The sequence below is a fragment of the Apis florea genome, unplaced genomic scaffold (genome assembly GCF_048593485.1).
Source record: "Apis florea isolate Af1SG1 unplaced genomic scaffold, ASM4859348v1 contig_3158_pilon, whole genome shotgun sequence".
Classification (NCBI taxonomy): domain Eukaryota; kingdom Metazoa; phylum Arthropoda; class Insecta; order Hymenoptera; family Apidae; genus Apis; species Apis florea.
In genome coordinates, this window is record NW_028256713.1 from 3,476,916 (window position 1) to 3,503,645 (window position 26,730).

At 40.3% G+C, this 26,730-nt stretch overlaps 2 protein-coding genes and 1 long non-coding RNA gene across 6 annotated transcripts in view; 2 read left to right on the forward strand and 1 right to left on the reverse strand.

Annotated features, from left to right (window-relative positions):
• The first annotated feature begins 281 nt into the window (after positions 1-281).
• On the forward strand, positions 282-4,038 carry LOC100863270 (polypeptide N-acetylgalactosaminyltransferase 3). 2 transcript variants are annotated; one of them, XM_003698777.4, is made up of 11 exons: positions 282-581; positions 724-1,017; positions 1,128-1,237; positions 1,314-1,494; positions 1,576-1,745; positions 1,821-1,988; positions 2,093-2,192; positions 2,285-2,694; positions 2,786-2,928; positions 3,002-3,268; positions 3,354-4,038. In XM_003698777.4, the coding sequence occupies exons 2-11, from the start codon at positions 884-886 to the stop codon at positions 3,480-3,482; spliced, it is 1,812 nt and encodes a 603-aa protein (XP_003698825.3). In that variant the 5' UTR covers positions 282-581; positions 724-883; the 3' UTR covers positions 3,483-4,038. The 2 variants fall into 2 exon arrangements, with proteins under 2 accessions (XP_003698825.3, XP_086765523.1); XM_086909397.1 differs by having other exon boundaries at positions 1,136-1,237.
• A 323-nt stretch (positions 4,039-4,361) lies between these two features.
• LOC147657443 (uncharacterized) lies at positions 4,362-5,108 on the forward strand. Its single transcript, XR_015292381.1, has 2 exons — positions 4,362-4,763; positions 4,875-5,108. It is a non-coding gene; the product is annotated as an uncharacterized LOC147657443 (long non-coding RNA).
• Positions 5,109-10,342: 5,234 nt separating this feature from the next.
• LOC100872987 (uncharacterized) overlaps positions 10,343-26,730 on the reverse strand; it is a 67,560-nt gene continuing 51,172 nt past the window's right edge. For all 3 annotated transcript variants that reach the window (XM_086909398.1, XM_003698774.4, XM_086909399.1), the window contains one exon: positions 10,343-12,340. In XM_086909398.1, coding sequence (XP_086765524.1) covers positions 10,911-12,287 — 1,377 coding nt within the window. In that variant the 5' untranslated portion in view covers positions 12,288-12,340 and the 3' untranslated portion in view covers positions 10,343-10,910. The remainder of the gene's footprint in view (positions 12,341-26,730) is intronic.

The window sequence follows — 26,730 nt, forward strand, 5'->3', positions numbered from 1 at the left end:
AATATTCTACTTAGAATATTCTTAATTACATTTTTTTTTGTAATAATTATAATGTAACTTTAGTTTCTAATTGTACACATGTATGAAAGAAAACGAATATCATAGATAAATAAAATAATTCTTCTGATCACAAAAATCTATATAAAATTTTCTTTATTTCTATATAAAATATCTAATTCTATAATGATATGTTATCATAAATATATATAAATTATGTTTTAATAAAATTGCATTTAATTAGAAGTATGAGGTTACAAAGTGTTTAGATACAGCACTGTCTTATTCATAGCGTCCTGTCTTGGAGTTTATTCCAGTAACTAGAAGTATGGTAGAGTGAATGCATTGATTTCTGTGAATGGTTTTAATGAGTTTTTATTAGAAATTATGAAATTTAGAAAAATATTTATTTAATTTAAAACAATAACTTCATATTAAAAAATAATATATTCATCATAAAATAGTAACAAAAAAAATATTTTTTTGTCCTTGTGCTTATTTGTGAAATACATTTGACATTATTTCATACAAGCATTCTGTGTGCATCATCTAAAATCTGTATTGCAATTTTAATACAAATTCAGGTAAATATTTGCAAATACAAAATTAATTACAAACTTTAAAAACTTTATTTTTGTCTTATTCTCATTTTCATTATGATAAATTTTTTTTATAAAAATTTGAATAATAATATATATTATCCAAATTTTCATAATTTTTTTTTAGTTTAAGGTAGATTTCGAAATCTCTTACGATGAACCGGAGTGAGAAGCATAAAATAACGGAAATTCATCTTCAACGATAACATGATTTCTTTCCATAATGAGATTAATAAAATTATTTTCAAATTAAATTAAGTTCAACATTTTTTTTGATAAAGATCACAATGTGGCCGCGATTGAGAAGATCATGTCGGACATGGTCAATTATTTTTTCAATTTTTCTGTTGATGGGTATTTTTTTTATTTGGTCATGGAAAAAGGATGACAAAAGTATTCGCAATGATTATATTTCTCTTCGGTAGGTAAATATAAAATTAAAGATCTATAATTAAAAATATAAGAAAATCATTTCAAATATAATGAATTTTTTAACTTAATTATATTTTTTATTTCTTTCTTTATTTTGAGATTGTTAGACAATCAAAAAGATTACATAGATCGTAAAGGAATACATGTAGTAGTAGGACATTATATCGGAGATTCTGTGGATCCAATGAAAACTCCAAACATTACAAAAGGTATATCTCGGAAATTATAAATTACATATGCCTGTGAATTTATTTATATAACATTTTTTTTGTTATTCATTAATAGATCTTATTAACAAAAATATGTTTAATCCACGACCATTTGAAGGAAAAAATGGCAATCCAGTTATTGTACCAGCGAAAGATTTTTACAAAATGCAACAACTTTTTCAAATTAATAGATTTAATTTGATGGCTAGTGATAGAATACCATTAAATCGCACTTTACCGGATGTTAGAAGAAAAGGGTAATATATTTATCGGTATTTACTTTATCGACGTTTTCATTATCGATTATATATCAGTAATAGATAATTTATCGATTGCAGATGCATATCACGATATATGAATTTGGATAATTTACCCAAAACATCAATAATTATCGTTTTTCATAATGAAGCTTGGAGTACATTATTAAGGACTGTATATAGTGTAATTGATAGATCTCCAAGACAATTATTAGAAGAAATTATTCTTGTTGATGATAATAGTGACAGAGGTAAAAAAAATTACATCCATTATTTATATTTTATTTTTATATGCATTCAATTTATTTTTACTTTTTGTTTATTAGATTTTTTGAAGGATACATTAGATGAACATGTAAAGAATTTACAAGTTTCCACTAAAGTTCTTCGTTCTAGGAAACGTATAGGTCTAGTGAATGCAAGACTTTTAGGTGCTAATAATGCTAAAGGCGAAGTTCTCACATTTCTTGACGCACACTGCGAATGCACGGTTGGTAGGTAAGCTCTTTTAATTTTATAATAATTACTTTATTATATATATGTATATAAAATAACGAATAATATTAAAATATTGTTATAACGTTTATATATATTTCAGGATGGTTGGAACCCTTGCTTGAAGCAGTGGCCAAGAATAGAACTCGAGTAGTATCGCCCGTTATTGATATAATAAATGATGATACTTTTAGTTATACTCGGTAAAATATAATTATTTGTATCATTTTTTGATAATCAAATTATAAGATAAAATTGATATGATGAGATAAAATTATAGCCAATAATATTCTAGATCTTTCGAATTACATTGGGGAGCATTTAATTGGGATTTGCATTTTCGCTGGCTAACGTTAAATGGCCGATTGTTGAAAGAAAGACGCGAAAACATTGTTGAACCATTCAGAACTCCCGCTATGGCTGGAGGATTATTTTCCATGAATCGAGATTATTTTTTTGAATTAGGTAGTTACGATAATCAAATGAAAATTTGGGGCGGTGAAAATTTGGAATTATCATTTCGAGTATGGCAATGCGGTGGCAGCATTGAAATAGCTCCATGCTCTCATGTAGGACATCTTTTTCGAAAATCATCGCCATATACATTCCCAGGTGGTGTTGGAGAGATTCTATATGGAAATCTCGCTAGAGTAGCTTTGGTTTGGATGGATGAATGGGCAGAATTTTATTTTAAATTTAATGCAGGTAATTAAAATTCAGTTAAGATGCTACTTTTATTAATATATTAAGTTTCGTAATATAATTTTTTAATTAAATAATGTATTTTTGTTTTTAGAAGCAGCTAGATTAAGAGACAAGCAAACAATTCGATCTAGATTGGAATTACGTAAAAAATTACAATGTAAAAATTTCGAGTGGTATTTAGATAATATATGGCCAGAACATTTTTTTCCTAAAGATGATCGTTTCTTTGGACGGGTAAATTTAAATTTAAAATTATTATTAAATAACGAATTTAATTGATAAATCAAGTTATTAATTCATATATTAGATTGTGCATATATTATCAAAGAAATGCATTATGCGACCATCTGCGAAAGGAACATATTCTCAACCATCAGGATATGCAATCCTTCATTCATGTGTTCCACGGCCATTGCTTAATCAAATGTTTGTGATGACAACGGATGGAATTATAATGACTGATGAAAGCGTTTGTTTGGATGCACCTGAGAACGATACACATCAAACTACACCAAAGGTTAAAATAATGGCGTGCAACAATCATATTAGACAAAAATGGCAATATGATAAACAAGTGTGTTGTATATTTTTTATATTTATATTTATTTTTCTCATTTATAAATTTAAAAAAAATAAAATAAATTTATTTCTTCTTTAAGGCACAGACATTTTTACATATATCTTCTGGAATGTGCTTACAATCAAATAATGAAGAAGGTCCTGTGATAGCAGTTTGTACAAAAAACATGGATCAGAAATGGTTATTGGAATCAATTCCTTGGAAATAATATTATTAGTAATTTTTGAATATTGCATGCAATAAATGCAAGAACATTTAAAGACAATAGCTACAGATATAAGAAAAATATATCTATATTTTTCGAAATTATTTTAATCAGAAATTTAATTCATTTTTATTTTTATATGCGTCAGTTTTCTAAAAAAATATTTGTAAATAAATTTATATATAACTTATATAGAAATATTTATTATTGATAATTTATAAAAAGGAATTTTTTGAAAGATTCAATTTATTAACAACAATTGGTATTGTGTTCAATAAATATACAATATATCGTAATCAATCGTAATTTTTTTTTTAGATTATATAATAAATGCTTAAAATAGATAATATATTCTTGTCAATTATGGAGAAGATGGCATTCATAATCGTTAAAAACCATTAAAGTTACATATGACGAATCATTGTCATCGTTATCAAGGTTGTGTTTTATTCAAGATTATGTGAATTTAAACATGTTTTGCATTTACATTACAAAATTGATTTTAATTAAATATTCATATCAATAACTTGTCCAATAAATGTAATTTTACGAAATTTTATTTTATCCTTTTATTATTTTATTCATTTTTTATCAACTATTTTTCCATCAAAGACAACAAATATTAAATAAAATTGTTTTTTCCAGAATAACATCATAAACATCATTTTGATTAAAACAATTGGAATTCGTATTATAATCTGATTGACGTAGTTTACCGATATGTGGGTCAAAGTCATGTCCTCGGCGAGGCCAAGAAGCTACTTAGCTTGAAGTGGCCTAGTCTCCCTGTTCATTCGATGTATGATCACCTCCAATCCAAGTTTGGCTGATACTGAAACGAGCGAGTCTTTATTTATAGATCAGTATCGTTCCATTAAACCCGTTGATCCATATCCTTCTCAAATTTTTTAACTTCATGGAGAAACCAACGAACGATTCCAAATATTATATTTTTATTAATGAAATGTGATGAAATATATTTCGGAATAATTATGAGTGAAGAGATAGAAAAATCAAAACCAAGATCATTGAATTTATGGAAGAAAAATCTAGGGTCTCCGTTTGACCATGTGGTCACGTCTCTCTTTTTTCACCGTTTGTTCTGGTTCTCACATACCTATGACCCTTTATATCTTACCATTTCTCACGTTAATTACGTGTCTTTTTCATGCGGTAGAGGATAGAAATGTTGATTTTCTGGAGACGCGATCATCTTTGAAGAAGAACTTGAATTTCTGACTGATAAAATGTACGATAAACTATTGTTTCACAAAACGATGCATGGTAATGGTATTTAAAATATTAGAAAGTATTTTAAGTATTAGAAAAAAAGATGGAGTAGGTAATTTTGTTTGTAACACTAATAATAGTAAATATTACATTTCTCCAACAAAGATAACTGGATCTCGATCAATTAAAACTTCTTCATCCTCTTGAACCATTCTCGGAATCTAGGCGACTTTCTTTTAACAACATGTTTGCACTATCACCGAAAAACTCGTAGGGATACAAAAATGAGGAGTTTAATGGAAGATTGAGAGAGGTATAACGCGGGCAAGAACGCGGTGAGAGAGCGGAGAAAGTAAACGCAAGTACGATGAGAGTTTCTTTAAAATGAATTTCCACGTGTAAGTTCGTTTCTCTCTTTGTGTACATCAATGTATAATATATATATATATATTTTTTTTTAATTCGAATATTACATATAAACATATATACAGTCACCACTACATTCTACAGGACGCGCGACTACAGGGTTATAAACAGTGTATCTTTCTTTTTAGGAATAAAAAAAAAAAGAAGAAAAGAACAGGATCGACGAACGATAAAATTCATTCGCAAAAGAACGAAGAAGAGAGAAGAACGAATAATTTTATCGTCGCAACGAGATCATCGACGAGCGCTTCCACTCGATGCAATAATAACCTCTAAAAACGAAAGATGAATAGTTGACATTGAATATCGATCTCGAAGCAACGACTTCGATTCGATCCTTTCGATTCGATTCGATCGGCAATTTGACTATGTATGTGAAAAAAAAAAAAAAAAGACAAAAACGGATAAAAGGAAAAAAAAAAAAAAGACAAAACTGAGCGTGGATGGACAAACTTACGAGCTAACGGGTCTAAAAGGTAACGAGCGCTTGATAGCTTGATAGATCGGCTTAAGGCGCCGCTGTTTCTGGCTAAACAGTAAATACGTATAACTCGGTAACCTCGGTGAAATCACAATCGTCGTACGATTTACATACACACGCACGCACATATGTATATATTATATTTATATCGATTTTTGCATATAGATCTCTATGTTTATGTATACTATGTATCAAAATTAAAACGGTACTCTTTCCTATCGATTCTACGATCCGCTTACGGTACACCTCGCGCACGATTGACTAATTTAATCGCGGAGGGTGGGACGCGCGGAAACGTCACCCCCTCGATTTCGATATTAATCTCTTAAATGCTATCTTTTTTATAAAAAAAAAAAAAAAAAAAGAAAGTTGCGTGAAAACAGTTTGCTTAGGGTGAAATATGTCGACCCTAACGGATGGATAGCCTTTACGGTTGAAATTGACAAATTGTCTTCGTCCATTTAATGGACTCTTTATTTCGAGTTCTTGTTCGTCGGATATTTAGATAAGATTCTTCGCGGGAGTTAGTATGCTCATCGACGAGTTCAACGTTATTTGTCACGTTGTAAAATTTAATAATATTAATTCGATTGTGCGAGAATAAACATAATTGGCTGAGAATCTTATGTTAGAAATTAAATTATATTTAATTGTAGAAGAAAAGTTAGGCAAACGTAGCAGATCTCGAGAAACTCGTCGATACGCGATAACATCTTTACGATTAATGATTTCGACTAACTAAATTGAGCCTCGTTTCAAACATTCTAACAGTTATACGTATAAATATTATATTAATATTTCCGCTAATATGTGATTCGATTCGTTGAATACGTATATACACATAATGAAGAAAAACATTTGTATGGGGATTTAATTGTCACTTAAAAAATGTAAGAAAGATAAATAGGCAAGTACATATGGAACTCCATCTACATGTGATTTTTATTGTTCGTTCTGTAATTTCAAATTTCTAGAAATGAAGCTTAAGGTTCAAATAAATCAGATATTAAAATTTCGTTCATATATAAATGGAGTTTCACTGCGATTTGAATTTCACGATGGACAATAAATTTCTAACAGAGTTTTCTCTAAATTTCAGAAATGTACGCATCTGTCTTTTTCTTTTTTTTTTTTGTACGACGCTTCTTCCTTCGGTCTCGTAACAACAAGCTGTCGTAATTTGAATCAGGCTGACCCGTCCAGTGAAATCACGCGTACAAACTGGAACGAGATGAGATCGAAAAAGCGAGCGGACGTGCCGTGATTTCGCGGATAGATCCGTCCCCGAGAAATTTCGCGGCTTTTTTTTTTTTTACTACTGGAACTGGTCGACGAATTGCTTGGCACGAAGATAATATCATCCATAAATCGATTATGTAACGTCATTGATGTTGTACAATGTAATTCTTATGCCGATATTATTTTCGACTTTTAACCGTATCAGTTCAATTTCTGATATACATGTATAATCTATCTATTTGAAAAATTGAACAGCAAATATTGTGAATATGAGCTATGATGTAAAAAGGGTTCAATTTTCATTCATATTTCGATAAGAAAAGAAAATAATGTAACATATCTACTATTGGCATAAGAGTTCAAATCGATTTCTGAAAATGAAACGAATGGAAAGATATTATTTTAAGGAGTAACATCGGCAATGGGAACGGCGAGCCAAAGCCAGCCTGAGAATTTCGGTCGAAGATACCTACATTCGGTCGCGGATCGACGGCTGTGGTAGGTGGCGAGGAAACCGATTTCCAAGCCTTGAGATTTCGATCGATCTTTCTCTTTTCTCATTCACCTCGTTCGTCCACCGTTCTCTCTCTCTCTCTCTCTCTCTCTCTCTCTCTCTCTCCGTATCACGGATACAGAACGGCCGGCTCGTTCCTTCTCTCGGGCGTGTAGCCTCTCCGCTCGGCCGTTTCATGGATGTCGAGGCTCTCTCGCTCCGGCGTGGCTCCTTTATTGCGTTTCACTTTCGCGATGAGTTTGCCCGTCCGATCGGGGCGTGGCAAAAGTGTAACGCAACAACAGAGGTCCGAGGCCATCGGATCGTGATGCGTGAGGCAAGAAAAACAGGGCCTGCCATCCTCCTCCCGAGCGGCGTATCGCCACACTGGAGGAGAGAGAATATCTACTGGATGCTTAGTCACACCTCGGGCCACGTCCTCGTAACGGTGTTGCATCGGTCTCCTTACGAAATCGGCTCGCTCTTAAAATGGATTTTGTGTGGACGCGTAGTTGCCGCCATATTGGATCCTCTGGCTACACGATAAAGAGTGCATCGGTGCAACGAAATAAATACCACCGCCTCTCTCTCTCTCTCTCTCTCTCTCTCTCTCTCTCTCTCTCTCTTTTTCTTTCCCTCTTTTTAGGAATCGTTTAGGAATTCTCTCCTGCGCAGATTTTGAAATTTTATCTTACCGCTCGTATCGAATATTTCGTTGCCAATCCCTTCTCTATTCTTATTCAAATTGTTCGATTGATTTCATTCGTGCATTCTCTCCTGGATATTGCACAGATTTTGAAATTTTATCTTACCGTTCGTATCGAATATTTCGTTGCCAGTTTCTTTTATTCTTATTCAAATAATTCGATTATTCGTTTTTCTCGTCATTCGTTAATTCGTTAATTCGTACTGCGAATATTGCAAATTGTATTTAATGGCGCGCATTCAATTTGAATTAATTTCACATATCACACGTGTAGCAAAGCTTCGATCTTTTTTCGTCCCATTTTTTCCCACTCGTATCGCGATAACAGATTTTTATCGAACCATCAAGATTAGCGACGTTCCCCGTTTCATCTATCCGGCTACTCCTGTAATTTAGAAAATCGCCGACACTTCGAATTAGAAAGCGCGAATCGGTTTCTCACGCGTCACCGATCAGACCTCGTTGGACCAATCTTGGACGAACATGCTCGGTGCGTTGCGAATTTCGAGAAGACGCCCAGTCGCTCAGTCGATCGGATTCACCAAGGTCAAGATGATCTCCTGACCGCGTGATGCCATCGTGCAACTCTGCACCTGCGCTACTTGCGGTGAATGTCTCTATATACACGGTAGAAAGTATGGATAAGTCGCCACCTACTATCGCGCCGGTGGTCCATTCGATATACTCCCTCTCGCTTGCCCAACTTGCGTCCTTCGATTTTTTTTTCTTCTTCTAATTTAAACACATTTCTCAATCTCGATAATTTTTCGTCTCGTTTCTTTGGTACCATTTGATAATCTCCGTGTTTTCTTTCGATCGAGCAATTCAATAATCCATTGTTCAACGAAATTTCATTGAATCGAGATCGCACGAAACCGATCCAACTTTCCATCCGAGATGGGTTTTTGGATATGCACGATTACGAATCGTCCGCGTAACCATCCAATTTGACAAGCGTTTCGACGATGTTCCCTTTCGTCGTGCCGATCTAAATCGGATCGTAATTAATCGAAGCCCCAAGGTCGAAGCGCCACCCGTGGCGCACTCGCGCCGATTAGAAAGTGGCGAATTCTCGCGGAAGGCGATCGAATCGTTTCGCCCCGGGAACAGGAAACGAGAGGGATCGCGCGAGATCAGCAGCATCTTTGTCCGTGTTTCATCCGATATCATTTCTGTCTAATCGTCCGCAACAGGAAACCGCTTTTCCTGCGCGCTTTCCCACCGCGTTCGATGCGTTGCTTATCCCCGACGCGACGAGATTCCTCGAACGTTCAATTTTCTCGATTTATTTCTCAGGATTTTTAATCATTTTTTAATCGCGGAATATTTTTTTTTTAGTATTTAATTCTTGCAATTTTTGACTCCTGGATTTCTTTACTACCTTCTGATCGTCAATATTCGATTTTCCAATTTTTCCAAGTTTTTTTATTTTGATTTTGTAATTCTCCAACTCTTTTAGAGTTTTTTCCTAATTTTCGGTTTCACATTGATACTGGATTTTTCACACGTATCGAATTTTTGAGATTTTTAAAATTCCAAGATAATTTGTTTTTCTAATAATCTCTTGGTTCGCGGAAACCATTTGTTCGAAACTGCTACGAAGGTATTTCGTCGCAGACTTCCTCAAAGATGAATTTAATGGCTCGTGTCGCAAAGTTTCCTTCCGGCCGAGGACGATTTCGTGGCAGCCGATTAACAAACCCGCAGATCCGCCCATCGATTTCTATTTTATTGTCTGTCGTCAGTGGATCGGCGATCGGTATCGGGATCGAGGCGATGGAGCGGTTGACATTCACTTTCTAGGTCGTAAAATCGCTAAGCGTCGTTTTCAGCTATCCTTTCCATCCGGAACGTATTTATTTGGACGTTTATTCGGACTTTTCTCCCGCCACTTTATTTTTTTCTTTTTCCTCCCCCCTCGATTCTCTTTCCTTGAAAATGATCTGGCCCCGCTTTGATCCGGAAAGTGAACGATCCAATAACGCGATGATTCTTTTTTTTTTTTTTTTCCTTTATTTTTTTTAAACGGCTTGACGAGAAAAGAGATAAAGACGATAAAAATATTCAATTATAACTTGACAATTCGCGCTAATAATGTTCCGTGACTCTTGTTATTATAAACGTTCGATTAAATTAATCTTCGGAGAATGGGAATGGGAATATCGTATTTTAAAGGATCGTGTATAATTTTATCCCAATTAATTGTCAATTCCTTCGACGATTAATTTACGAACGATGGTCTCACACAGTTTTATTAGGCATGTAAATTAATTTTCTATTCAAAGAAGTAGTATTACATATTTTATTTATAAATCGTGACACTATTGAATTTATTATAAAATAAAGATCAAACGGCATTTTGTTTTTAAATAAAAAACTTATTTACATACCTAATTAATCCTTAATCAAAACGCACGCTGACGTTTAACAATATTAAAATATTGGTATCTAATATCTGCTGTTTGCCATAACTAACTTCGTTTAGTTAATTGTAATAGAAACTTTGCATTGCAAATACTTCGAACATTTTAGGCACATTTTTTTAAGGCACCTCTTTGACTAAACTCGAAGAACTCGAATACTATCGAAATTTCATGGGGAATAGGAAAATTCGGTTCGTTCGATGCAAAAAAAAAAAAAAAAAAAAAAAAAATAAACTCATAAAATTTACGTCTTATCGTTGAGAGCGAAAATTCGATCTATCTCTTCTCATACAAAAAAAAAAAAAAAAGAAAAACAAAAAATAATTCCACTTTCGTGGAAACTTCTCAAAGAAGAACGTTCAAGAACGCTTCGATCTCCCTTAATTACTTAACCATAACGAAAATCATTCGTTCGAACGTACGATCCCCTGACTCAGGTGTTGTTTCCAGGTGACAGCGGAGGGGAATTAACTTCTCGTTGCTCCTCTTGGACGCTCTCGGGTCTGCTCGCCGTGCTGCTCGACCTCGAGCTCAGATTATCCCTGTCGCTGAAGTAGGAAGAGTCGCCCCTCTTCTCTTCCAGCTGGAGCTGTTGCTTGTCGTTTCTGAACTCGTCTCCCCCCCCGTGTCCCAGCAACCCGGGGAAATAAGGTATTCCCTGTCTCTGGGAAGTGATCTTGCCCATGAAGCTTCGAATCTCCTCGAAATAAGACTCGTCCGCCCTCGGCAACTGGCCGTGATACCTCGATCTAACCTCGTCGAGTATCGTCGGCCCGTCAGCGTCGTGCTTCTTCAAGTGTCTGTCCAAATTGGTCTGTTGCCCGAAACACCGTTCGCACAACGGACACTTGAACGGTTTCTCCTTGTTGTGGATGTTCCTGACGTGGCGTTGCAGGTTGCTCGAGATGCTGAAGCTCCTCTCGCAGTACTTGCACTTGTACGGTTGTTCACCGGTATGAGTCCTGAGGTGCCGCGTCAGATTGGCCGATCTGGGGAACACTTTACCGCAGAACTTGCACGAGTATCTGTCCTTCGGCTTGAGACCTGCCTGGACGCTGATCGAGTAAGGCGGGATGGCGGATGGCGCTTGTTGCTGCTGCTGACTCGAGTGACTTTGTTGGGGGGACGGTTGATGTTGCTGGCCGGCCGAGGGGCTTGGCACTCTACCCGCTGCTTGCGAGGAAACGGAGGACGCGGTGGACGCTGTGGAAGAGAATCTGTTGGGCGGTAACGGTACCATGGTGGGCAACGCTCGCACCTGGATCTTGGGTAGGTCGGGAACCGAGGAGCCGTGATGATGGGACCGGTACATGGCTTCGAGGACCAACGGGTGAACGGTGTGATGCTGGGGGAACAGGACCGTGTGATACGGGATGCCTCCTCCTCCTCCTCCTCCTCCTCCACTACCACCCAGGCTGTTCTGATTCAGAACCTCGATCTCGTTCTGATTCTCGTCCGTGAGTCTTTCCTTCTTGTGATCGACGCGGAGATCCAACGGCTCGACGCAGTCGAGATCCTCCTGGTGGTGAGATTGAGGGGGCCTCGCGGCCGGGCTCATGTGGGGCTGTTGCCTGTGCTGTTGCTGATTGGTGGGGCTGGACAGGCCGCGGCCGTGGCCGTGGCTCAGGTCGTACGGCAATTCTTCCACGTCCGGGACACGGACGCTCAGGGGATATATGCTCGCCTGCTTCGGGCTTATGTGGCCCGGCATTTTTCTCGGGCTCGAGTCTTTCTCCCGCATGGCTGGAGGATACTTCGGGTCGTGCAACAATGTTGGGGGCAGGGGGATGTTACCGAGATATCCGCTCATCACACCCGCTTCTATCACCCTCGGCTTTGCTCCTGCTCCTCGCTCCGAATGATCTGAAAAATTTCACCGACAAGTTTTTTTTTTTTCCTTTTTTTTTTCTAACATTCGTTCGAGCACGGGTCGTTTATATCAATTATATGCGTGTGTATATATATATATATATACGCTTTCGAACGTGTTTCGTCGTTATATTAATCGTTGAAAAGAAAATTTGAAGAATTTGTTATACAATTTGAGAAGATGTCGCGGAGACTCGAACGCTCGCATAAGCGATATACACGGTGATTTCAATGCCGGGTAACGTGGATTCGGCAAGATCGACGTTTTCAATAATAATAATAGATCAAAGTTTAAGGGATCAGCGATTTATATAATATTTAACAGGGAAATCGAGTTTCCCTATGGAGGAACCTCTCGCTAATTCAACATCTCCTTTCACAGCCGGTGTCGTTTCCCGCAAGTCGATCCAGTTACCGAAGAACCTAATCCTCAGCTGGCTCGTTCAACGAAAGAGAAATCCACTCGTGACAGGGTTGGATGGACGGAGGAACGCGCGGTTGGAGGGGAGTTGCCATTCCGTTGCGGTGCAAGAACCCGTAATGCTCTAAGCGTAAAAGCAGCAGGAGCAAAAAGCTCGCGACCGACAATAGTGAAAAGCGTTAATTACACGATGCGTGTGTGTGTGTGTGTGTGTGGAACGTGACGAGAGACCGGAGGAGCGTCCGGTTGGAATCGAAAGTGCGTAGAAACACCGTTGCGACCGATGATCCAGAACGGCCGAACGGTTTTCGTCCGTTAAGACCCATCCTTGCGTGCAAAAAACGAGATAAATTCCTCGCCGGGAAAACGGTTCTCGAGCTTCTTTAATAACGCTCCTAGCCTTTATTACCGGAATTACAGCGAGAAAGCCGCCAATTCTGAATTCCAACAATAAAAGGTGGCCGCTGGCCGTTCTCTCCTCTCCTTCTCCCATCGAAGACGGAATCGATATATGTATATATATATATATACACACGGGCAGCGTGTCATTCGTCTAGATGTCGTTGATTAAGCCTGATTTACATATCGTACTTTCCCCTGTTCCCATCCGGAGACAGGAGAAAGAGATTTTTTTCTACGTAAAGAAAGAAGGCCGATCTGCACCGCGATTGTTCACCATGCCCATGAATAGCACGTCCTGAATTATTTTCCCAAATAATTATATCATAGCCTATTTTTTTCTTTTTCAGACCGGACTGGATACGATACATTTGCAACACACGGTGCAAATTTTATACTACGTGTACGAATATCGTGTAACGGCTGCATATAGAGGTAGCGCCACGTAACAACAATAATAAGATCTCGAGATAACACGATGTTAATGGCGCGTTTTACGAGGCTCTCGCTCGTTAATTCGAATAGTTTGACAGGCTGGTTGTTGGTTTAACGATTTCCAACGGTGGAACCGAGATACGCTCCCTTCACAGATTTCCTGTGAGCTCAATCGTTCGGGACGGTGTTTCTCGGAATTTGGTTTCCCTCGGACAAGCGGTTTATCTCCACCTTTCTGTGGAGGAGTTCTCTCTGTTCTTTCTCCGTTGGGTGGAGGCCGACTTGCGAGGTGAGTAACGGTCGGGCGGGAAACGGTAGCCGAAATAAGAAGAGAAGAATAAGAAAAGGCGGGGTCCACGATCCTGACATCTGTTACGTGAATCAAGCTCTCGGTACACTCTCGGGTCGAGATCGGCCGAGATCCACATGCCACGATCCAGTTTTCGGTTTCTAGAAAGTCGGGATGAGTCGGGCGTGGTTTGTCCCTCTTTTCCCCCGCTCACCCTCTGCCCTCTCCCCCTCGCTGTCGTCCTTGCCGGTATGATTTCTCTCCCGACATTCACCTACGTGTACCATAAGTGCGCCTCCAGGGCCGCATTCGCGCTCTCCTCTCACGATGCGTCGCGGTATATTCTTTCGAGAGAGAAGAAAATCTTTTAATATTTTTTTTTACTTTCGATCGAACCGCCTCGTTTCAGATATTCGGATATCTCGTTTGCTACTCTAACTTTAATATTTAACTTTAATATCTTAACACTTATGATAATTGATATATAATTTGTCTCGAAGGAATCGAGACAATTTTTTTATTTAATTCTTTTTCACATTGTATATCGAAGAGACGTATATAAATGAAGGTAGCCGTTAATTAATTTAATTGATCCGCGTCGCTCGTTCCATCTGGGAATCTTCAAATGCGTCCCTGCGGCGTGGTAAAATACCGTTGGTGCAACGCGTATAACCGATCGCCACTTGTTACCCGAACGGACCACGTCCCTGGGTTGTCAGGCGCAGGGAAGATTTCAATCGTTTCTTTTTGTGTGACGCAAGTTTCCTCTTCCCCTCCCCTCCTTTTTTTTGGGTCGAAGAAGAAACAGCAAGTCGTTCGAAGCAGAAAGGGAAAAAAGAACGAACGTGTCGCGGGACACGTTCAAATTCGATGAGCCATTTTTATTTTCATTCTTCTTTGCGCGATTAATTGCCGCACGTGTTTCCCCCATTGACGAATAGTCGAGTTTCTCGATGCCTTATATAATTAATCGTTTCTTTCTTTCTTTTTTTTTTTTTTTGCTAATTTGCACAGTTTCCTTTCGAGGATAGTTTTTCAAGTTTTTCTTTGTTTCCCTTCGCGAGAAATGATCGTTCTTGTTTCGAACGAATCTCTTGCTTCAACTTCTCTTTAATCGAGAGAGAATAAAGAATTAGACGAGGATAAAGAGCAAGAATAAAGATACTTTGTCCTCTTTCTATAGGAAGAAACGTCGCTCTTTCGATGGATCTTGATTTCCTGTCTCAGCTTTTTCGAAGAAGCGAAAAAAAGGATAGGAAAAAGAAGAAGAACAAAAATATGCCTGATATAATTAATCCTTTCTTTCTTCTCCAACTTCTTCTTCCCATTTTCCACGCGATCTTGACTCACCGTCCCTTCGTCCCACCATTCATTCGAGTCGAGTAAAAAAATAAGTATTCGTACAATTAATCCTCCTTCTCCATTGCAAAATATCCTCCTCTCCCGAAGGACATTTCCTCTCCTTTTCGATCTTGATCCCTGGAACGTCCCCTGTTCCAGAAACAGGATTGGACGAGTAACACACGAGAAGAAGAAAAAAAAAATAAGACATCCTCGGTGTCCTCTCGAGTCGAATAAGTATTCGTACAATTAATCCTCCTTCTCCATTGCAAAATATCCCCCTCTCCCGAAGGATACTTCTTCTCAAGCCTTTCCTTTTCGAAATTTCGTACGATCTTGATCCCTGGAACGTCCCCTGTTCCAGAAAGAGAATTGGACGGGTAACACACGAGAAGAAGAAGAAGAAAAAAATAAGACATCCTCGGTGTCCTTCGAAAGGTGTCCATCGATCGATCGTTTCTGGCGATAACGGGGCCAAGAGGTGCCGGCATTTAATTACGGCGCCCTGGCTCCCTTTAAGCACCGCCTCGTCCGAGATAAAGTGCGGGACGCGGAAATATCGGGGGAGAGGTGTGGGCCACGTGTGCCCAATTTTCGGTGGTTTCGGACGCTCCTCCGTCATCCGCGTTAATTGCCCCTCGGCTTGGAAGGAACGTCGGTGGTGTTGTAATTACCTCGGTCGTGAAATCTGTGCTCTCTCGATCGAAAGTGACGATAAAACTCTCGATCGAGAAATCGCGGGAAAATTTCGCTTCGAACCCCTTCGTCTTAATTGTCCTCGGGAGTGGCCGCCAAGTCTCGTTCGAGAAATTGAAACATTAATCACGATCCCCGCGGAGAGAAGGAGAGAGAGAGAGAGAGATTAAGTATTCGCTTTTTTAATTGGAGCTAAAGTGGCGCGACCTATCCGGAGAATTACTCTCCTTGGAGAATTTTATCGCGTTCCTTTCTTTTTTAAATTCTCTCCAATCGATCGTTATCGATCGACAGGAATCGAATTCGAAGATGGTAATCGAAACGAGGGTTGAAAGGAATGAAGAATGGACAATTTATAAAAAACAACGACAAGCCCGAAACATCGTTGGAAAATTTTCAGTTCAACTTTGAGAGGGAATAAAGGTGGAGGCGCGGTGAAAGGTGGTAAAACGATATACATAAGAGCGAGCGGAGTACGGTTTCCTCGCTGCTTAATCGTTTTCAATGTTACTTTCATTCGGTCTGACAACCAACAACCGTTCATTATTCATCGAGCTTCGCGTTTCGTGGCGCTTGCGCCGTCCGCGCTGGCAGAATTAATTTGTCGACAACATTTCGCCTGGGCTGGGGTACGACGCCGCGCGTGCATCGCCCGATAATCCGCCGAGTATTATTTATGATTTCGCCCCGACGACATAAAAGCTTCGAACTTGTTCCCTATGTCGGCTCGATCGCGCCCACGCGCTCTTCTGGTAGTTAGCAACCTTGCCAAGCTTGTACTTGTTGTCCGAATGCGTTGTAGCCGAATGAATGTTTCGATGAAGCGAAACAAAGGGAAAGGAGGACAGCGACAATGTTGCATGCGTTGTTGCGTTTCGGCGAGGCTTGAACAAAGTTCTCTTTCGAAGAATATCGAAATCTTTCTTTTTCTCTTTGTTTTCTTTTTCTTTTTTTTTTTTTTCCAATCCTCTCCGTCGTTCCGTTGCGCAACCCAGAAGACGACTCGCATCACGAATCAATGGACGATTCACCGTTGTGTGCAAAACGATCTGATTATCAAAATTATTATCAATGATTTCGAAACGGAAATTTAAATCTGTTTCAAATTTTGTCGAAATTTTAGAAACGTTTTGTACGCAAAGAGAATTCGCGCCAAGAGAGCTTGAAATAGATGGAAGGATGAAAAGTTGTTCGGGTTAAATAGTCGCGATTAATTCACGAGTAAATTGGTCCATAGAAAGTGGTATCCGCAGTAGAAACTGTCCGTTCCTGATTAGACGTGTTCTGGGCCTCTTCTACTTATTTACCGCGCGTGTCCGGCGAATGAGGTTTTTGTTGTTCTCATCTCACGGCGAAATGGACGAGGACGACGTTAAAATTGTCGATCGCTTCGATCCAAAACAAATAAAATTACCGATAAAATTAACCTATAAATAATTCCTCGAAAAATCTTCTTTTCTTCCAATAAATAACAGATTGTTATTTCGTTTCGTTCGAAGTGAAACACACGGTTGCGAAACCACGCTCAACCTTCCATTCGGATAGACTTCTTGCGATTGGAGAGAAAGAAAGAGAGAAAAAAAAAAAGAACGAAAGGAGAAGTGATTCGATACTTTTTATTGTTCCACTTCTTTGGAAACGCTTCCATAACCGCTCCACGCTAACCTTATCGGTTTCCTCGGCCAACCTCTCCATTCGGATCGCGATGAATGGAGTTCGAAGGAGTCGGTTTCCGCCACTTGTGCAAACGATTTTGACCCTAATAGGTATTCGCCCATTAGGATCGAGGGGAGACAATGCCGTCTCGATGATGGCTGCAATCCCGCTTCCAAGGAAGCCACGTGTCATCCGTGATTCCTCCTCTCCCCTCCTCCTCCTCCTCCGTCCGCTTCTCGACGGCTAAATGACGGGTTTCACGTTGTTGAATTTCAAACACTTTCGAATCTACATTTCAATGAGTCTACATTGATATAAAATCCGCTGAACTCGTATTTAAATCGCGTGGAACCCGATGTAGAAAGCAGGGAATCAGAGATGTAACCGTTTCGTGGTAGGTAGATTTGGGAAACATTTAGAGGAAAGTTGTAAAATTGTGTAGATAGGGTATTCAGATAGGTCACCGTTTCTCTGTGACACAGCTACTTAAATTCAGCTTGTTCTTTTATTTTGTGTTCTATTTTTAAAGGAAAATTTCACGATGCTTTACAATTTAATTGGTAAATTTGTAATTCGTAACGATTTTCCCATGCTAAATTTTCCACGATTGAATAATTATTCGCGTTAGATGCGAGACCCATCCAGCTAATTATTCTCCAAAAGTATTGGAATTGTTCTTGTTCTCTCCGGCTGTTAAATTGTTAGAAAGAGATTTTAAAGGTCCAGCCACTTTCCTCGCCATTTAGAAATAAACGAAAAGGAACGCGCAAATGGATCCCACACAATTTCTCTTGCTTGCTCTTATTCGGCTTAATTTGTTCAACAACTTACGCTCGACCAACTTAACCAGCGATCGAGTGAAACTAAAGTACAAGATAGTTAGCGGAGCAACGCTCTCTCAACTAGGAAGCTAGGACGATGATGTGTACAAATTCGAGGTGTTCAATGACAGGAACACAAGGATTAACAACTTCTTAAGTAACGCGATAGATGGATAGTCGATCGATCGGTCGATTCCATTCTGGAAACATCGATCCGATCGATGCAAAAGATATTTCGAAATTTTCGATGGAAGATAACGATTCGGTAGTTTTCTCCGCTCGGATAAATGGTCAACGATCGCGGACGTTTCCTCGTTAAATCTAAACTATCGCCGCGCCTCTGGAATTTCGCCTTGCACTCTCACCGAGATCTTGCTGCGAATTCCGCGTTATTCGTTGATTCAACGTGTTGGAAACAGCGGCAAAAAACCGATGGCGAAGTTATGCGAAAGAGGAAAAAAAAAAAGGAAAGAAAAGGAAAAGTCTAAAGCACGCGACAAAAAGAAGAGGAAAAAAAGAGGAAACGATCGATCGTTAACTGCTTTAATGTAATAAAATAAAAATTCGTGTTAAGCTTGTGAACGTGGCAGAAAGAAGGAACGGAAGGGGCAAAAATTTTAAGATAATTCCTTTTTCGTAGGAAAAAGTATCTCCATCCAGTCACTTTCTCGCGAAGGTTCTCCCGTTTCGAGGCAAAACGCTAATTGTTCGAAGTTAGACAAATATTTCGAGCCCCGGCGGAAGAAGATTATGCCATTTATAGACGTCAGATCGAGGCCTCGACAATGCCCGGCTGAGAATTTTTCTCACAGATACCGCGCAACGCGTTTTAGACCGCATCTGGTAACAGTGAACCATTTGTCTGCAAATTGCAGCACAGATAACCGAGCGCAGAAGAGGCACGCGAAACAGAAGGAAGGAAGTGACTTTGGTTGGAAAAAGGTTTCGAGGCTCGATCGAAAAAAATCTCTAATAATAATAATAATAATAATAATAATAATAATCTTCTTCCTTGTGAGCTTGTTTGAATCGGAAGGAAGATCTTTTTCTACAATTTTTTAACGCTTAAATACACGTATAAAAATCTATGTATGTCAACGAGATTATCGCGTGTGTCAAGCGTAGGGAGCTCGAACCTCGCAGGCAAGAACCTCCAAGATTTCGCAAAAGTCTGGCGACGCTTAAGCGGCCAGAGAGGTGTCGAAAGAAGCGGCTGGCTTCTCCCTTCTCGACCCGCTATCGGAAAATTGTTCGAAGCGTTGCGTTTCCAGGGAAGTGAGCCGAGCTGAAGAGAAAGGCGCGGCAAACGGCACGGGAGGAAGGAACAAAGACGTCAAACGATTCGAGTAGTAGATTCATCGTCATCCTTCTCTTTTATTATTTCAACCACTCGAGAATGCCCTCTGGCGGACCTCTCCGGAGATTGCAAAATCGAGGAATGAGAAGTATCGAATCGATATATTTCTCCACTCGACCCGTTTTTTTTCTCTTTCCCTCCTCCTCCCTCCCCCCCGCCCCCCTCTCCCCTCCCCTCCCCTCTTCTCTACCGTTTATTAGCAATCAAATTATAACGCTGTTAGACACGAGTGTGTCTAATGGATTAGAAACTCCCTCTTCGAGGTGTTATTAATGGCCGAGATGTCGAGTATGCGTGGCCTGCTACTCAATCGCTCCACCTGGTGGTCGGTTTTGCAATTACGTCGAAAGTGTACCGGACTGGCAGGCGCACTGTTTACTTTTTTTCTTTTTTTTTTTTTTTATATTTGCGAACGACTACCTGCTCGTCGACGATCGAAGTCGAAGAAAGTTATCGATTACATATAGTTTACGCTATATAGTTTTACTATCGATCGGGATAAATAAACAAATTCTATTCGTATACGTGTTTCAATCAAAGGTCGTTGACGTTGGACAATAGAAATTCACATTTATTCGATAAGGATAAGAAAGAGAGAGAGAGAGAGAGAGAGAGAGAGAGAGAGAGAGAGAGAGAGAGAGAGAGAGAGAGAGAGAGGGAGAGGGAGAGAGAAAAGAGAAACGGAGAAAGAGAATTCCAGATAAGGTGTGGATAAGGGAAGAGGCCGTGACCAAAATGTACGGATTACATAATTTGATGAATTTCGAATCGACTTCGATCTCTCGCCGAGATTCGGCAAAATTACGTACCGAATCTTCCATCCCATAAATCCGATAAACAGAATTCTGATTCTGAAAGGAGTGAAATCTATGGCGAACGAGAGAGCTGGTAGGAGAGGTGCTACGGGGGGGAATAACGTGGTGGCGAGGAACGCCCGTGAAGATCAATGACCCAACTTGTAATTCAATTCGACGCGTTAGAAAGTGAGTTTTAATTAATACGACCGATATCGTGAACACCACGTTTCAATAGTAATCTAAACGAGATGCGGTGTAGCAAGAAACTGTCGGAACTTGTAATTAGAGTTGGACGAATACGAGTCCGAGGTGTTGTTGCGCAATCGATCTCGATCGTCTCAAAATTCAAACGATCATTCCTTCTTATTCGACTCGCGTATCGACAGATAACGCGATTTTCGTCTCAAGATTCGATTTTTTTTTCTTTTTCTTTTTCCAAGCCCCGTCTCATCGCGCGTAACGTGACTTCCTTCCGTCACACGAACGGAAAAACGTCGACGAGAAGGCGGAGGGGAGAGAGGGACGGAGGAGAGCCGGGAGAAAGGGGGTCGCGAAGGAGGGGAGGGATGGTTGACTAACAAACGATCATTTCGTTCCGTGGCGCGTGAATATTTCATGAGGAAACGAACGACGATCGAGAAGCGACGTAGAAAGGACGCGAGGGATGGACGGGATGGATCGAGATAACGATCGGAGAGGAAAACGAAGCGAGGAGGAGGGGGGCGCGGCGCGAGAAAAGGGTGTCGAAAAACGGTGTCGAACCGAAACGGAGGGGAGAGGCGAGGATGAGAAAGAATCGAAGAAGAAATTCTATGAAAATCTATTCCCGATTGTGGCGGCCGATCGTTGTACACGTTTGGCGGTATTTGGGCCGGGCTTGGAGAGGAGTTTTACCAAGTTTTCCACGAAGCGGCTCGGACGTTGTATCGTTCCGTGGTTCTTGGTACGCTTTGCGCGACACTCGACACTGTCGCAACGCGCGATTTTTTACTCGTTCGAGGAAATCGTTTCGCTCGTGGAGAAGTTTCTGAATTAAACGCGAAAAGGAGGAGAAATTAAATTCGCTCGCCTGTGATCAGAGCGGTAAACGAGCGGTTGAAAGAGATTTTTTTTTATTGGAGGTCACGGGTTGTTTCACGGTTAAGAATTCTGAGAAAGTTTGGGATACCTCTTAATGGGGCACGCGATCCGACGAAATGATCGGTTGTGGAAAAAATGCACCCTATTGTTTTCTACCCGAGCCGAAAATGGCACTCGGCCTTTCAAGGCCAACGGTAGCAGCCGACCATTCGCCCAATGACCGTAAATTAAGGAAGGATCGGTGAAATTCGTGGAAAGAAGCGTTTATTTAAAAAGTTTTCTCGATCTTTGAAAAAAACCTCTGAATAATTAACGAGTCACGTCGCGAGAGAAGATATCGTGGTTCACGCGTAACCTTCGTTCATTCGAGCAAATTGATGCACGTGCGTCGACGCGAACCCAGCTGCGAGCTCAAAGAAGTTCCGAAGAAGTGGCTTTCAATGGATCTTGAACATAGATGGAGAAAGAATCGTCCAACCGCTATCGAGATAAGTAATCAGCCTTTTGTGTCGAAAAGAATCGAAACAACTTCCGCGTCTCGGTAGGAGAAAGATGGAACATGTTGGATACAAAAACGTTCTGTAATTTTCGAATCACTTGTTTCGCCTAATTCACCGCCCAAAACTCTCCCCTTGCATCGAATTCGCTCTAACGAAGTCGCGAGTTCTACTTGTTATTCCCAACTTTTACAACACAATGAACTTGATCCCGTCGATAGTGACGGAAAGGACGCGGTCGATTCATAGTCCGCGTCCTAGAGTCAAGGCACGGACCATAACCAACCGCTAGGAGGTTTCTTCAGTCATCCTTACTCTCCGAACATGGTTAACATCCGCGCATGATTAATCGAACGGACCAAATTGGGCAGAGAGCGGTATCAGCGGCCGCGGACAACAACGAGGAAGAAACAAAGAGATTCGATCGAATCGGCCGACAACGCATCTTTCGATCGTGGCTGGAAAAAGAGGTCGTCCTGGAATGCGCAAGGACAATCGCCGCTATATTCTTCTGATCTCATCCGTAGATAGGCACATTTTTCTTTACCATTTCTGCGCAAACAATCCTGTCCAAATCGATCGAAATGCAATATTCTCGATCGGTCTCAATCCCTCTAACGCCTCTAATGGCGGGCAGATTTACCGAAATTCCCACCAAGCGTTAAATTACCATCTCGTGTCGAAATTTTTATCACGTGACATTATCTCTGCAAGAATATTCGAAGGAGCTCGATCGATGTATATATATATATATATATACTCGATTCGAGGCGAATGAAGGAACCAGTAATTTACAGTGTTGGCTCGTTAAGTGCCTCGAACTGAAATCGGGTCCGCGTAATGTAATTAATACGAGGCCGGTTTAACGGCCGTTCGCCGTTTCATATCGAGCCGCGTAATTAATTATGCACGGGTCGATTATGGACGGAGGAAAGTTTAACTTTTAAATTTCGACTGAAAGGGGATATCGCGGGAGGCTTTTATCTGCGGGATTAATCGTCAATCGTCACGATTTTCTTGAGGCCTCGAACAGTTACCTCGAAATCGTCTTTGCTTTAAGCGAGACGAGGTACAAGGATGGATGAACGGAGATCTCGATGCGCTCGATCGAGTTCGAGCGATTTCCCTTTCGATACGATTTTGAGGATTTGAAGGAGGATGGGCGAGGTCGAGTATCTGCTGGCTCCATTAACGTTAGTGGATCGTTTCGAATCGAAAAACCAAAAATTGCACGCTCATGCTAATGTCTGACGATGTCTGAGAGATCGTAAAAAAGTCTGATCACGTATTTCGTACGATCTTTCGAACAGTTTGTTTCGTTTTTAAACCAGTTTACGAATTTTTCTCGCTTCCTCCTCCCTCGCTTATCTCCAATCTACCAAATCAACGCGTGCTTCGAAGATGTAGGAAAAAAAGGAAAATCGCGTCGTGTCGTCTCAATTGAAAGATGATTCTTCCATTCTATTTCTTTCCAGTTTGGATGGATTACAATTTTTCTATTAAACGAAGATAATTTATCCACGTTGAAAGATACGATTTATCTCTTCATATCGCACGAAAATTAATAAAACAAGCGAAATTTTCTAAAATTATCTAAATCAATTACCGTTGAAGAAAATGTGAGATATAATAATACAAATTAATGAAAATTATTTCCTTATCTCTCCGTTCGAATCAATTTATCAAAATCGGGTCGTAAATTGCGACCTATAAGCAGCTTGTTCTGAAACGAAACATTCTCCGTCGAGACGACGACGTTAAAAAGACGAGGCGACGTCGAATGGGGGGAATCGCTTGAGTGGATTTTTCCCGGATGACGAAAGTGGGCGTTCGCTCGTGTCTACGATAGGTGGGATCGCACCGCGACGGCAATGAGCTTAACAATGGCATTGCGGTACTGCTCGAATTTAATTTGAAAGCAGCGAGGTGTCCATTGTGCGCGTGTACACGCGGACGCGCGCGTGTATAAATAGACGAGGTCGGTGCGCGTGCCCACGCACCAGCTTTACGCCACCGAGCATCCCTCTATCCTCCTCTCTCCTCCTCGCCGAGTCGAATTTACATTTACAACCGCGTGTACGCGCGTCTCCTAGAGAGGGAGGGAGAAGGAACGAAATAAATTCTCGTTAAATGCGATTCTCTGTCGCCTCCATTTCGTGGTAAAATTTTATAAGCGTTCGAAAGCACCAGAGAGATACTAATCTCGCCATTTTCTTTAATATCTTGAAGCGAAATTGGAAAATTACGCGGTGGATACTTTTATATATGGCGTATCGGTTCCATCAGGGATGCAGTTTTCAAGAGACACTTTTAACGTTTATTTGGTTTATAATTCGCGACGCAATGTGAATAGAAATCTCTCTCAGATGTATGAGCTTTCAAGCTTTTAATTACGATGTCAATGATATCTAAATTTTATGAAACACGTTGATATAAATTTTTAGGATAGGATCGAAAGAAGTTTCTTGCAAGCCATTTCGAACACATTGGATAAATTAAACGAACCTGTGACTCGACGATTACACGAGCAGGAATTAAAACATTTCAAATTTGTCTGTTTTCACTTTGCGGAAAATCAGAAATCCACTTATAGGAGATCAAAAATTCGTTCAAACGACAAAGAGAGACGCAGACACAGATGTGTACAGTATCAAACGTTACGCTTGATAATTAGTGAAACAGATGTTTGGAAGGAGAGAGGTTTCGTGACAATTTCCGAGATAACGGATATTAACGTAACACGATGACGGGAGACACCGTTCTGCGGGGACGGTATTGTCGTTCAGGAACCGTTTTATTGCCGTTTGCGCCAGTCCAGAGCCGAGGATCTCGCCAGACGAGGACATTGTTCGAACCTCTGGGAGACTCTCATGATTGTCGTGCTTTCTATTCTCGTAATAGTGGTCGTATTCAAATAAACGTCGGTACACGTTTACGCATCGCGATCGCGTTGGGCAATCGAGGAAGAAAAAAAAAGAAGAAGAAGAAGAAAAAAAAGAAGGAAGCGACTACTCGCCCAACTTTGCTCCAATCGACACGTTTCTTCCTTGTCGATCACTTTTTCTTTCCTTTCCGTCTTATTTATCATCATCATCTATTATCTCTTTAAGCGGTGGTGATATTCGATAAAATTGATATCGTTACGCGTCGAGAAGATTCAGAAGATTCTCAAGCGCTCGTTATCTTCCGTTTACAAGAGATAGTTGCGTGCGTGCACGGAGAAACGAGTCGCGGGAATTTATCTTGCTTCGAAACAATGCGAATGGAATGTATTTGGTTCAACTGGTGCAGCGATGGGATCAAGTTCAATATTGTATTCTCTGAATCAAATTGACCAAATTGATGTATTACTCGTTACTGTTCGAAATGTAAATGTTTTTTGGTAATATCATATCATCGAAATTATCGTTGCAGACAAAACTCGCGAATAATCCTCTTGCCGATTGTCTTTTTTTTTTTATCTTCGAAACCGTGCAATTCGAACTCTCCGATATGCTTCGTCCCATCCTACACAGAAATCTACTCGAAGGAATTATATTCCCTCCAAATACGTCGGATGAAAATTCGCATCGAAACCTAACCTGACCTGACTCTCCACCGTCACACCTCCTTGCTTCTCGATACGCGCACGTTTCACGCCGATCCCATCGTTATCGATCTACACAGCGTTAATTGTACCGACCGTCTATGCAAATTACTCAAGGGGGCCTTTCCTCTCGCGGGAAAAAAGTCGCGCAGTCGCCGCTTGAATTATTACGTAGATAGAGGAGAGACGCGAGGAATCGCTAATGGCGCTGAGGGATCGATCCGGATGGAACCGGTCGAAAAAATAAAGGAAATAAAATGAGAGAGAGAGAGAGAGAGAGAGAGGAAGGCAGATCGCCTATTGGTTTCGCGCGACCGTTAACGGTCTTGTCGGTCTATTTCGATCGGCGTGGCCCCTGCAACAAAAATCGAGGCGCCTCGCTTTACCTGTTATCAATTAACTGTTAACGTTGCTGCGGAACCGTAAGTGGCCTGCGTGCGCTATCGAAGCGGCGGCCTCTTTCTCTATGAATAATGTATCTCGGTTCGGGGAATTCGTGGCATTTAATCATTGAATCGTTAAGAAACGGGCTGACGACTCGAAAGAGATTTATTAACGTTCCCCACGAGTATTCTTCTGCACCGTCACGAGGGTGATGGCCCCCTTCGATCGTTCGATTTTCGCGTCGTTTGTCGATGATCTCGCACGATTTTCTTTTCCCAGAAATGACGGGTACTTCGTCGGCCGCCATTTGGAAATGATGGAGGATGCAGTGGAAACGATTTAGGGTTAGGTTGGTTGTGACAGAAGATGTATGAGGGAAAAAAAAAGAAAATTGCAAAAAATTTTTGAGAAGAGAAAAGAATGGGCACAGAATCAATTCTGATATCACGGATTGGATATATTTCTCATTAATGGAGGTCGTAAGATAATGTAATTCTTAACGGACGCGACATCGTTGTAAATTTTATTATGGATAATTGCGTTGTTCGAGATCTTGTTCTATAGAGATATATCAATTCTTATAAACTCGCTTATATTGAGACGATATATATAAGATGGTCCATAT

Bases quoted from the DNA above. Each gene is read 5' to 3' on its own strand.
- LOC100863270 (XM_003698777.4), top strand. From the start codon at position 884: ATGTGGCCGCGATTGAGAAGATCATGTCGGACATGGTCAATTATTTTT. The intron at 1,746-1,820 runs GTAAAAAAAATT...TTTGTTTATTAG, and splicing joins TGATGATAATAGTGACAGAG to ATTTTTTGAAGGATACATTA. The intron at 2,929-3,001 runs GTAAATTTAAAT...TTCATATATTAG, and splicing joins ATGATCGTTTCTTTGGACGG to ATTGTGCATATATTATCAAA.